Raw genomic sequence first — 12450 nt, 5'->3', positions numbered from 1 at the left:
AAAGATTCAGAGTCCAGAGCTCGCATGCTCATGCAAGAATGTTAAATGTCAGCCGTGAAGTCTCATGTTGCAAATCACTGCCCCAGGTTAGCATTAGTTACAACTGATAGATATTGAGGGGAGCATTTTCATACGAGACTGACCTTCATTCTGTTGTTGAAGAGTTTTCCCAGCTGCTGGAAACAGCCATTTTCTCGTTGTTTACCATCCAGCCAAGACTTAGACTCAGCAAGCTTTGTTGGGTCAATGTAGATGAAAGACTGTGCTTTGGCAAAAGATCTCAGCACAAAAGCAGTCAGCCTGAGGATATTAAAACAAGGTCAAACAATAACTGATACAATGAAGTGAAGAGGAAGCACTTGATCTGTGTAATGTCAGTGTAGTAGCCACTTAAGCATATGTATTTTTAATGAATGAGGTAAGGCAAAGACCTGAAGCATTGTGTTCACAACACATCGGTGGTATGTCAAGTCATCCTATTATCCAAAAAAGTTTTGCAGGATTGTGCTCAGAGTGAAGCTACAAACACCAAATTTTGCAAATACAAAACATTCCTAATGAATACAACCGTTTAACGCATCATGCTTTAGAAACATTAGCATGTCTTCCAAAACCCTACAATACGTTTTGTTCATCTAGCCATTATTTTGTCTGATTTACGCTGGTCTTGCATACCTAGACAGAACACCATCCTCTTGTGCAAGATGCTGCTTTCATCTGCTCTGTTTAACCTGCCCAGTATTATGTACCTGCAGTACTGAGGCTGCAGTTTCAGGACCCCCCCAATCCTGGGACTGCAGTTCTAGGACTGTAGTTCTTTTGTGACAGTACCATCTAGTGGATGGGTGGTAATGCACAGCAACACAAGGTTAACCCCGTCTGCCAGCATGTGTGCAACTGTAGGGTTATCCGGTCATCATGCATCATTAACTTCGGTTTAGGCAAACGCCCTGTGATTGTTAGGGTAAGGCTTCGGGGGGTGTCAACATTGCTAGCCAGCCTCACAGTAAACAAGGGTCCTAGAAATGCAGTTCTGGTCCTAGGATTGTGGTCCTGAAACTGCAGCTACTTACTACTCAGCCTGTTTGTGCTTTTAAATGGATTCATACCACCTGCTGTGGTGGAGGGCAAATTTCTCAGGACATTTGCAAGAAATTACATACAATCACAGCAGAAAGTCAGTTTCTATAGTATTGTCCTTGTAAGACATGCTGTCTTCAAGATGTGTTGTGCATTTGTTTGATGCCATGTTTTGTAGTTGCAAGACAAAATTCAGTTTGTTCATGGTGTTTTGTATTTGCAATTTACACCATTAGTGAATCAGGTCATTTTAGTGCAACTTTAGAGGTTGCACACTTTGAACGTATTTATTCTTTGTGGATGATCAGGTGTTCTTACCAAGTGTTCCCTGTTCCTGTTCCAAATGTGCTGTAAGCACCCTCGCCATTTTTGTAGTTCAGTTGTCTCTGGTAGCCTGTAAAATAGAAACCTGTTTATTAGGACATTAACACTCATAGGATTTTAAGTGTTGGGAAACGATTGCCATTAATCGCAGTTAAGCGTAAAATTATGAGTTTTAAAGTAGTGAATTCACTCTCAGTTTAAATATATCGCTACACACACACACGCCACAATGTTTTTAAACAAGGTGCCCTTTACCAGCAGTACTGCCTTTACACAATAGCAATGAAAGGCTACAGGTTGCTTTGTTCATCTACTTCTCCCACATGCTACATCCAGTGTAGTCTGCTGCAGCCTCCCTCTGCTGCTTGTTGGGTGGCTGATCAACATCCCACCTGTTCTGTGACCCATGGTTTGACTGTATTCAGAGCTAGTGAGCAATGGACTTAATAGTAAACGGTTACTATTGGCGTTAATTAGGCCTACTTAATGCGTTCACATTAACAACAATTACTTAACTTGCCAGCCGATTGTTTAATGATTCACTTTCCAAATCTTTGCAACACATGTGCAAAAGCAACTGATGTACAACCTGGTCATAGCAGTGAGTAATGAATACATAAGTGGGATAAGCAGCAAGAAAAAAAAAAAAATTCAGTTGCAACTTCACTACAGTCTGACATACAGGTGTAAAGGGGAACGCATTGCACTAACCCAGGGAATGAATATAGGCAAGTGCCTTCTTTGGATCAAATTCACGGTGACCCTCCAGTGTCTGAATGATGACCACAGCAGGATATAACAAGGAGAACCTCACATGATGATCGTGGAGTAAGCTCTTGCATTCGTTGAAGCGGACTTTTGTCAGTGACACCATGATATTGTGCCCATTCCAGGAAACCTTGTGTGCTGCTTCCACGATGGGTTCTGTCCTGGAATCTCAGAAGTCTAGCAATGAGAGCCCTTGGCCTCCGTGTGACTGACGTCTTGTGCCAGTCTGTGTGCTCTGTTGAGCTCTAGCCTCCCAAAAAATAAAACTAAACCCACTCACCGATCTATGTTTTTGGAATATCAGGGGAAAGCCTGAGCATCACCCCCCTCACACTCCTCTGGAAAGCCAACAAAATGTAGGCGTTTCTCCCGTTTAATAGCCAGTTTACATCTAAGCAGCACAACCTCCTCCAGTTTCAGGTGGCTTCTCCTGTAACTCCTGGTTAGCTTCCTCAAGGAAGGTCAGCCGGCCTCAATGTGATTAGAAGCTCGAGATCGCCCTCTGCTCATTTTCCACTGCAAATGGGGACCTCTTAATCTCTGAGTTTCCAGTCTTGTACTTCGGAGGCATCTTTGATCAGCCTAGACATGTCAGTAGCTGTGGGGGCGGTGCTGGCGGCTAGCTCCTGCTGGGTGAATATGTCTGCATTGGCACCATTACCTTGTCATTTGTTAGCCTTTGTGCTAGCCTTGGTAAAATGCAAGAGCAACTTCTGGTTACCACATTTGTGCTACTTTGGGGTATCCTGGCCTCTTCTGTCCCGGAGTACAGAGTGGTCCAACAAAATGCAACTTTTGCAATGTCTTAAGTTACATTGTCAGTGCAGGCAGAGCTAGTCCTCTGCCATCATCATGTGTCTCCAACCCAGCCCTAGATTTAAGGTTAATTTGCTGATGTCCCCAAGTTTGAATGAAACATTTTGGGGAAATTCTGTGCCTTCATTGGACAGCTGACAGGATATAAAAGGGTAGAGAACGAGGAAATGCACAACCAAGTTCAGCTAGATGCTATGTTGGGGATGCTAAAGAGCAAATTCATTGAATGGAAGTCATGAAAGTTAAGTTCACAAGCCAATAGCCACAAAGTTCCTCCACCAAGTCAAACTTGGACAATTTGAATTTAACACGAGGCAGTTAATTTGGATCTGAACTTTGAGCAGACCCTGACCTCTAGTGGCAAAGATGAGCACCATCAAGCAGTGACTCAGATCTGCTTATATTGTGACTAAGCAGCACTGACTATTAGGTGGGAGATTTGTCATGTTTAAAGATCAAATGTTTATGAAGTTAGCAGAGACTCACCACTGGTCAGGAAGTTGGTAGCCTTCTCCTTGATGGCTGCGGTCAGCTGCTTTGTGTTTTCCAGGTACTGGAGGATGTAAATGTTGGGGGCCAGGAGCGCCATGTTCTGCTCTCCACATCCATACGGCATCTGCAGCAGCCCATCCAGGTTCTTCAGGGCTCGGCCCAGAATGTCACCTGCACAAGAACACTGACTCACTAAGACCCTGCAATCAGTTAGACACTCACATGCTGCAAATCCACAAGACAATGGAAGGGTTCCTAGAGGGTACTAAAAATGGCTTGGGCACACATGCTTCTTGCTGTGGTTTGTAACTCATGAGATTAGGTCAGTGTATTGTCCTGTGGGTTAACTTCTCTGCTCATGCACTGAAAGTGACCATTGCACAAACCATACACTACCTTGCAGAGCAGAAACAGTCAATACTGTTGCGAACACTAACACTTAGAAATGAACTTGTCATCCTATACCAGTGTTCATCAATGGTCTCCTTCAGTAGGTCATGCAGTAATTCTCAGATAAGCTGCTTTATGATTGAGGCCACAAGATGCCTCTGTATGAGGAGAGCATATCAAATAGAGCGTTGTCATCTGCTCTCGTAGTGCAGCACAAGATAAAGCGCAGATCAGCCAGCTAAATTTACTGCTGTGGGGGGGAACACACCTCTTAAGTTGGATTGTAATTTAATGTAGTTCTACAAGACTGTTATGGCTTTTCAACAGGACAGAAATGTGCCGTTACCTTCCTGAGAAAAACACTGACTGGCAATAAAACTAACAATGTTAGTCCAGATGAGCCATCCCTCCCAAGATGTAACAAAAAGTATTACAGTAAAATGAGACATGTAACACTTCATTTCTTGGTGTGGCTGTTTAATATTCACATATGGTTTTACTGAATCAAGTAAACAATTTCTTAATGTAAATAACCTGATTTGACTGGCAACTCTGCCATCTTGTCCTCCCAGGCACTGTAGCTACAAGTTTCTTGGATGGGGGGGTGGGGTTAATATTTAGTAAAAAAAAAAACAAAAAAAACCCATTGCATTAAAGAGGTGGTATTAAGCTCATTTTCAGGTTCAAAATCTTAATTAGGGGTTGTACCAGAACAGGTTTACATGCTTTAATTTTCAATAAAACATTTCCTCATACTGCACATTGCTGCAGCGCCTCTTTTCACCCTGTGTGTTGTACACTCTGCTCTTGAGCTACAGAGTGATACATCTTGTACAAGATCTTTGCTGGGAGTTGCGCATGCGCAGTTCCCAGGTAAGGACTACTAGCCAATCAGAAGCAGAGAAGGTTGGGTCGTAAGAAACAAGGTAGTGTGATCCAAATCAAAGCCGCTTCAGACTGAGACTGTAACCTAGCAGATGGTATAAGTTACTCTCAAGTCCACAACCACACGTCATTGTTCCACATCTTACCATAAACTACAAAATAACCATTTTTCAACTCATTTACATAAAAATTGGCCAAACAATTTGAACGTTTGCTCAGTAGCTTTCACATCAGGTGTAATGTTAGCATTATAGTTATAACTTTAGCCATGTTAGCCAACATTTAACAACTCTGCACTTGAACAGTCTGAAGTTAGATTGCCGTTTTTTAAATAAAATTCAGCCAATAAAGCATACTTACAGGTTGTGATTGTGAATTTCCAGGCCCAAACAGAGTCGGAGTTACATCGTCTTTTTAGGACTAAATGTTGAACTGTTGCCAGTGTTCTGATGATCTATGCTGCCTTGCCGAAAAATGCTACCATAGCGCAAATCCATAGACTCTACTCCGTTTTCCACTGCAGACAGTACACAGAGATAGGACGTAGCTTGTCGCCATAGCGACGCCACACACAGCAATGTAATGTTCAATGCGACACACGTGATCCACACAGCTTTATCTTTTTAAAGTTAACATTCCTCAGAATGTAAAGACAGATAAGCGGTATGAAAACCTTCCAGCTGTGTTTTCCTCTGCCGTTGTTGCTGCAGCGGTCTGTGTGACGGTGGGAGCAGAGGGCTCTGTGAGCGGGCGGCTGGCCGGCCTCACACGCTCCTCCTGCGGGTTGGCGCAGGCTTCCCCGCAGCCACTTGCTGAGCTCCTCAACTCCGAAAATATTTAAGCAAATTCTTCTGCCATCACTTCTCAAAACAAATTTGAAATCTACACAGCTGTTCTCACCTCAAAACGTCTCAAGTTGATTTAGTGATGAAATTCCATACGAAAACTATAATATAAAACTGTTGCTGGCCTCTGTCTGGTGCAAGCAATGATGCAGTGAAGATTCTGACCATCAGCAGTCTGTCGTATTTTCACGTTACATTTTAGTATCCCCAGCTCACTTGGAAACTCGACAGAGGTGATAAACATTTCTACAATGGAAAACCAAACAAAGGCAAGTCGAGCTGGTACTGTGCAGTGGAAAAGGGGCTTACCTAAAATCAAAGGGTCTCTGCTCAGACTAGCTTGGTTTGAGGGTGTGCCTGATGTGGCGGCGGTGATCCAGAGTATTATTTATACATCTTCAAACATGTCTGGAGAGGGATCTTTAGATTTGCTTCATGTTTACATGAACAGTTTAACAATGGATAAAGCAAAACATGATCTTTAAAAGGATCCATTCAAGTCCGTTTTGTTATTGATGCCTTTGAGGCTTCAGGGGAGGGAAGCCTGTTAACTTACCAAAATGTGTTAGTATAAAGCAAAAGTTAAAATGAACCTTACCCAGGACTGATAGTGAAGCACGGGCAGATCCATCAATCATGTTCTTAGGGAGTGTTATTTGTATTTGCTCGGTCACAGCTTTCCCTGTGTATAGACAGAATACACACTTGAGAGAAACTCCGTACTAGAACTAAGATGTAATTTTAGTTGAATGGATGTCAGTGGATTAAAACAAAATCAGGAAAAAGATGAATTGGGGTTCTTTGGGTATGAGCAGCTCTTCATTTGGTAAATATAAAAGTAGTGACATTAAAATAATCTGAGACACCTGCGCTAAACATGCCACTATGAATTTAATTTCTACCTGCGAGTACTGAATGTGCATTGTATTTTGACATGTTTAGTTTCTTAACAGCATTTGGCTCTCCTTTATGTAAATGTGCCATGCCTGGTGTAAACCATACTGACCTTTTGGGCAGAGCAGAAAGTTGTAGGTCTTGGTGATCTCAGTTCCCTCAGCCTGAGAGGAAGAAATAATGTGACTTCCAAAGTTTCCAGCTTGTATTAAATGCAAAAAATAATGGTTAATGGATAAACTTGTCTTTGTCATCTTGTTTTTAAGGTACCAACCTTTACTATGAGAGATCGTGTGACCACGTCGATACGTCCTCTCTCTGGAACACTCACAATCTTATTGTCACATAAAGCGCGGGATGCCACAGCCTTTGCAGTAACGGACACATTCACAACCCCTAAAAAACAACAAGCAGAGTGAAACTTGAGTAACAATTTCTTCAGATCCTGTGTCAAAGTGTCACTGAGGTGTATTTCACTGATTTCATAGAGATGAAAAGGAAAGACAGCAACCCTTTAACATTTGACACCAGTGTGGATAAAAGCTTGATCCTCACCCAAGGCTGAGGGGGCCATGGTCCAGCTGAGGGTCTTGCGCTCACTGCCACACAAACAGGATGTGTACTGGTCACCAGAGAGCGGAGTGAGGGTGTAGTCTAAAGAGGGTGCTGGAGTCACAGTGACCTGTTCAACAGAAACAACATTTTATAACTGGATTTATGGCAAATACAATATAACATGCTGAAGAGGAATGTCAATTACAAGTTTCAATACTTGTATGTAAAGTGCCTTTGAAACATTAACTCCACCTTGAAGGGATTTGATAATCATAATCTGTTTAATGGGGAAAAAAGCAGACTTGTCTTTTACTTCAACTCATAACCCAACAAATTAAGTTCTGTTGTACATCCATGTTTGGATTCATCGAAGTCTGAAATAAAGGGAGATCAGCAAATATGACAAATTGAGAATCTGTATTTATCACTTTAGCCCTCTGAAAGTAGTGATAGTTGCGTTGAGGAATAAGGGACCAAGGATAGTCTGGCCTGGTTCCTCTATAGAGAGGGAGGTGTTTAGACTCAATGTACATGTACAAAAAGCCAGATGTTCAAGGATTACAACCCTATAGCTATCACTAGTGTCTAGTCTATTTTGATTTAAAAAAAAAAAAAAATGTTCCAGATAATCCAAGTGTCCCTGAAAAGAAACAATTGCATTTTAGGACTATGCAATTTAAACACAAGACGACAATGGCAGTAATGCATGTGTGCAGTTTGATTAAAATGTTGAAGGGCTTCCCACGGACCAGAAAAGTATGGGTTAGTCACAAATCAGTAGTGTGGGATTATAAGACCATAACCTGCATACATAGGATCAGTTATACAATTTGGTATGAAAATTTCCACCAGAGGATGAATTGCAATACATTTGCTGATCCTTCAACTTTTAATCTAGCACCATCAGATCAAGTCTGCCCAATTCTTTGTATATACCTACAAAACTAATGATATTCCAGTCTCAGCTGTACTTTGTGTTTGCCAGTTAGCAACTGTTAGCATACTAACAAACTCAAATAAAATGGTGGATATGGTAAATATACCTGCTAAACATCAGCATGTTAGCATGCATATCTTCTAGGTCATGTAAAAGCATTGGTTACCATGATACAGCTGGACAGGTAGTTGAAGGTGGTTGCCTTCAGTTCAAAGTGCTCCCCCCGGATGATGGAGTAAGGCAGGCTGAGCTCCAGGAAGAAGGGCTGGAAGACGGTGATCTCTTTACGAGGAGCCAAGCCAAACCCCTGAGGGGACAAACAGAAAGCCTCCGTCTCCCAGGTGGTGATGGTGTCTGGGACAGTGTGGGACACATCCTTTGTTCCAGACACTCTGAACCAGCAGATACACACAGACACGTTCAGTGAGCTGGAAACATGCTGACATAACTCAGATTAGACAAAGAAAAACAATGTGAGAAGATGATTAATGTGTAGGATTAACTGCACTAACCAAATTAGTGATCCAAAATATCCTGCCTACCAATAAGTAATTGGGCTCCCAATGCCACAACATCTGCAGTAAAATCAAAGTGTTCCAGAGCAAAACTGCAAGAAAGTCTGAAATTTTTATCATCAAGTTCTCCTCTTTAGCAAATATTTCCTTTCGCTCATGTTGACTGGATGAAATGTGTCTGCATTTAACACTGTTGGGGGAATTAGGTAAATTGTTTGATCTCTGTAAATAGTGTTGTAGTACTTGAGACCAAGACCAGTTTTCAGACCACTTTGGTCTTTGTCTCGTCCTCAACTGCATTTGTACTTAAACCAATTGATATTCCCAAAGTTATGATCTTGATAACATCCTAACTTTGGGTGTAAAAATGCATTGCTTCAAATGCAACTGAAAAACCCTAATTAAAGATGTATTGTTCCTGTTAAGGACAGTCACTCCTAACTGCGATGTAAGCATGGAAAAGGAATGTCAAATAATGTTTGTTGATTTCAGCTCTTAGTGTTGGTATGTGGGTGTTCTAATGAGAATGATCTTTCAGATCAATTTGAGAAGTGCCTATTGTTAATATTTCTTAGGTGTCTTATGGGATCAGTTAAATTGCACTAAGATAGACCTGTCTTACCTTGCCACATCAATTAAGTGTTTGACATAGCTTTTAGGCATTTCTCACATGTACTTGTCAAGACAGACTGATTAGTTAGACAGTAGCTCAGGCATCAGCCTGTTCCATCTGAAAAATGGATTGACATGACTTGTTATGAATTGGTGCAATGTAAATAAAACTGAAAATAGGCTACATTTGAAACAAACCTGAGTTTTGACATTTACCAAACCAGGCAAGACTACTGAATTCCAGAGTGAAAAATGCTATGCTTATTGTGAAAAGTTGTCATGACTTTTAGTGAAATAGACTATTGATGGACCTCCGCAATAACCAATCCTTAATTTCACTGCTCATGTCTAAGCACCAGTGTTTGCCAATAGCAATTACATGATAAAATAAAAATGTAATGTGCTGAACTTACAGGGTGGACCATCCAGCTAGCTAACATTAAATAGCTCATTTTAAGTTCAAGAAAGCCAATTACTAGACTCTGAAGGTAGGAAAATTGGGTGTATTAAAGAAGCTAGATATTCAACTACTGACATTAACCTGCAGTATCTATTTGCATGTGATGCACTGGACTGGAGCAGCTGTGCTGTGGCAGACATTCAACTAACGTCAACGTTAGGAAATAGCATGGTCCATTTTAGGGTGTCAGAAACTATTTAAAGAATTATAAAAGGCATCAAATGGCAAATACTGTAATGTTTACAATTAGTCAAGATAGATGCCCTGAACCATTTGCTACTTTTGGGGGGTCCAAGCCTCAAGACACCCCCAGTAATGTGAACCATGCTTGAGCATGATGCGCACTAGCCCAAAAGGCTTTCCCCTGATAATTGTCCCAAGTGTCAAAACATCCTTAAGACAAAAAGAGACCAAATTTGTTTTAACATACCAAAAATTGGTTTCAATGAACAGTAGCAGATTTTAGGACGTTCACATGTGCAGCAAGACAAAGTGAGAGAATCACTTTACTGCACAGTCTATGGGCCCAAATCTACTCAAATGTTGCCAATTTACATCCATCAAAACTCTTGTGACAGCTCACCAACTACCACCAGGTCCCAAATCCAGGTCTCAGGGAAGAAAGTGCGAACTGTCTCTATTGGTGGTGGAGGAGGAGATTCACCAACTGCGCCAGGTGCGAATGCTACTTCATTCATTGCGGCTACCAGAGGAACACCTTTATATCTGATACCTATACCGAAAGAACCAGAAAACATTCCATTAGAAGGGGAACACAGCAACGACTGAGTCGTTTAAGTGCTGGTAAATCTGAGGTGCTTGATAGAGCAAAAGTTACCATAAGGTTGATTGAAATATTCTCTTGCTTTGTACTTGAGGCATGAAGGCACTTTAATAGCCAGGTTTGTTGCCATCTTCAGCCCTACATTCTAGATAAACATACAGGCATTTGAGAGGTTAACATTCATAAGTGTTTAAATTTAGCCTTTATATATTGTATATTTTTGCACAAGTACCTGGAAAACAGAATTCGCATCATCCTCGACCCCAGTGGGGTATGGCACAGATCTCTTTGGTCTCACAGACAAGCATTCATCAGGATCTTGAACCTCATATGGGATATAGGATGCTTGTTTGACAGGCAACAAGTCAAATATCTGTGAAGAAAGGCATCATTCAAAGCTGCCATGTTTTATGAAGATGTGACAAGGCTTACTCTTTCATCTTGAAATGTGGCTTTAAAGGGTCTGTCAAAACAGTACATTTATACATATGTTAAACTTGAGGGACACAGCACATTAGGTTGGAACTTATTTGTACAGCAGTTTTATAACTGGTCAAAACAGCTGTATTATACAGTTAACTGGAAGAAAATTGAATCATCTCTTGGTGACTGATGTTGACTGTCAGGTTATGCAGTGGGCACTTAAATGGTATCAATAAGAATCCATTAGTTCAGTTGATTCTAGCAGTTACCTTGTCTGCATTCAGAATGTTTCCTGGCTCCTTGATGAGGACGCTCTGGTCGACAGCACTCACACACACAGAGAGTCTGGCTGGGCCGTCACCCGCAGTATGGTTCCTTCTCCTGGGACAGCTGAGGACGGAGAAAACTCCAGCGACACCTGACATACAAAACACATCACGCCATCTGGACTTCAGTATAACAGAACCTATGATCTCAGTGTTTACACTATATCCACTGTTTTACAGCTGCTTCTCGCCGTTTATGTTACCGTAAGTGACTTTTTTTTGGACAAATCTACATTTTTTTCCTTTGAATTTGTTATTGTGCAAATGAACCTTTCTCAAGCATTTTGTTATTTAACATTTCTTGCCTAAAGAACAGACATGGGAGCAGAAGAAAATGAATGTTTTGGTCTGCTGTTTTGACACGAGGTCATGGTTATGTTTTCTGTCGTCTCTTCTTGTAGACGTGCGTGGTTCGAACCGGTTTCTGGTGCAGAGCGGCATCCACGACCGTTTCGGGAGAAGCTGAGCCAAGCGATGGACGCCGAGCTCCATCTGGGACATGGCTCAGAGCCCAACACCACCCAGGGGCCGCTCATCAACAGCAGAGCTGCAGAGAAGGTAAACAACAGTACAGATTGGAAAATGAAGGGTATTTATTATCATTCATATAATGAGGTCACTTATTTTTGTTATTGTTTTGTTTCTATAACGTATGATGGTGTTATTATGTACTGTATTGGTCTGAATATAGAGAACCCTGATTATAAGATGACCCCCCTTTTTCAAGACTCATTTTTGGAAACCAAAAGAAGACCAAAACTAGTTTTTATAAAGAAATAATTTTATTTGAAAATATTTCTAATAAATTCAATTTTATTTGTATAGCGCCAAATCACAAGTTACCTCATAGCGTTTTTCATAAAAGAGCAGGTTTAGACCGTACTCTGTGATGATAAAACACATTGAATAAAACAACAAGATGGTTGTTTAAACATCTGTTAAATAAAATAACATTTTCAATATGTTTTTAAATGAAATGGTCACATTTAAATGACCGCTAAATAATATGTACAGTGTAATTTTTTGTGCCCATTTATTTAAAAAGAAATCAAAACGTTATTTTACTCAAAAGATGTTAAAAACAACAGCCTACCATGGCATCATAATGCTCCTCAGCTGTGGCTGTATTATCATTTAAAGAGCTAGTTCCTGAAAATAAGAGGTATTTTTAAGACGCATTTCCAGGGGAAAAACTGTTATACTCGGACCAATACAGTATTTCTGAATTTATTTTCTTGCTTTAAAAGGATTTTATTTACCTGATGTTTGTATATTGTTGTCTGTCTGCTGTGAACAAATCACCTACCCCTATTTAAAAAAAAAACCCAACTAATTATAGATAGA

General features: G+C 40.9%; 1 protein-coding gene across 1 annotated transcript; it reads right to left on the bottom strand.

Moving 5' to 3' along the window:
- Nucleotides 1-134: 134 nt before the first annotated feature.
- LOC119887817 (alpha-2-macroglobulin-like) lies at nt 135-11216 on the bottom strand (the record flags this gene model as incomplete). Its single annotated transcript, XM_038698413.1, is given in 13 exon segments — nt 135-300; nt 1399-1474; nt 3475-3651; nt 6199-6282; nt 6607-6658; nt 6769-6890; nt 7050-7176; nt 8153-8378; nt 10150-10306; nt 10412-10502; nt 10590-10730; nt 11050-11114; nt 11117-11216. Coding segments are annotated over 13 exon segments (1584 nt in total), but the record flags the coding sequence as incomplete, so codon positions are not given.
- Between the last annotated feature and the right edge of the window lie 1234 nt (nt 11217-12450).

This window comes from Micropterus salmoides, unplaced genomic scaffold (genome assembly GCF_014851395.1).
Source record: "Micropterus salmoides isolate LMB-PRFRI ecotype aquatic unplaced genomic scaffold, ASM1485139v1 Ms_hic_scaffold_4335, whole genome shotgun sequence".
Classification (NCBI taxonomy): Eukaryota; Metazoa; Chordata; class Actinopteri; order Centrarchiformes; family Centrarchidae; genus Micropterus; species Micropterus salmoides.
Note: the sequence above shows the minus strand (reverse complement) of the source record. Positions and strands in the feature narration are given on the sequence as shown.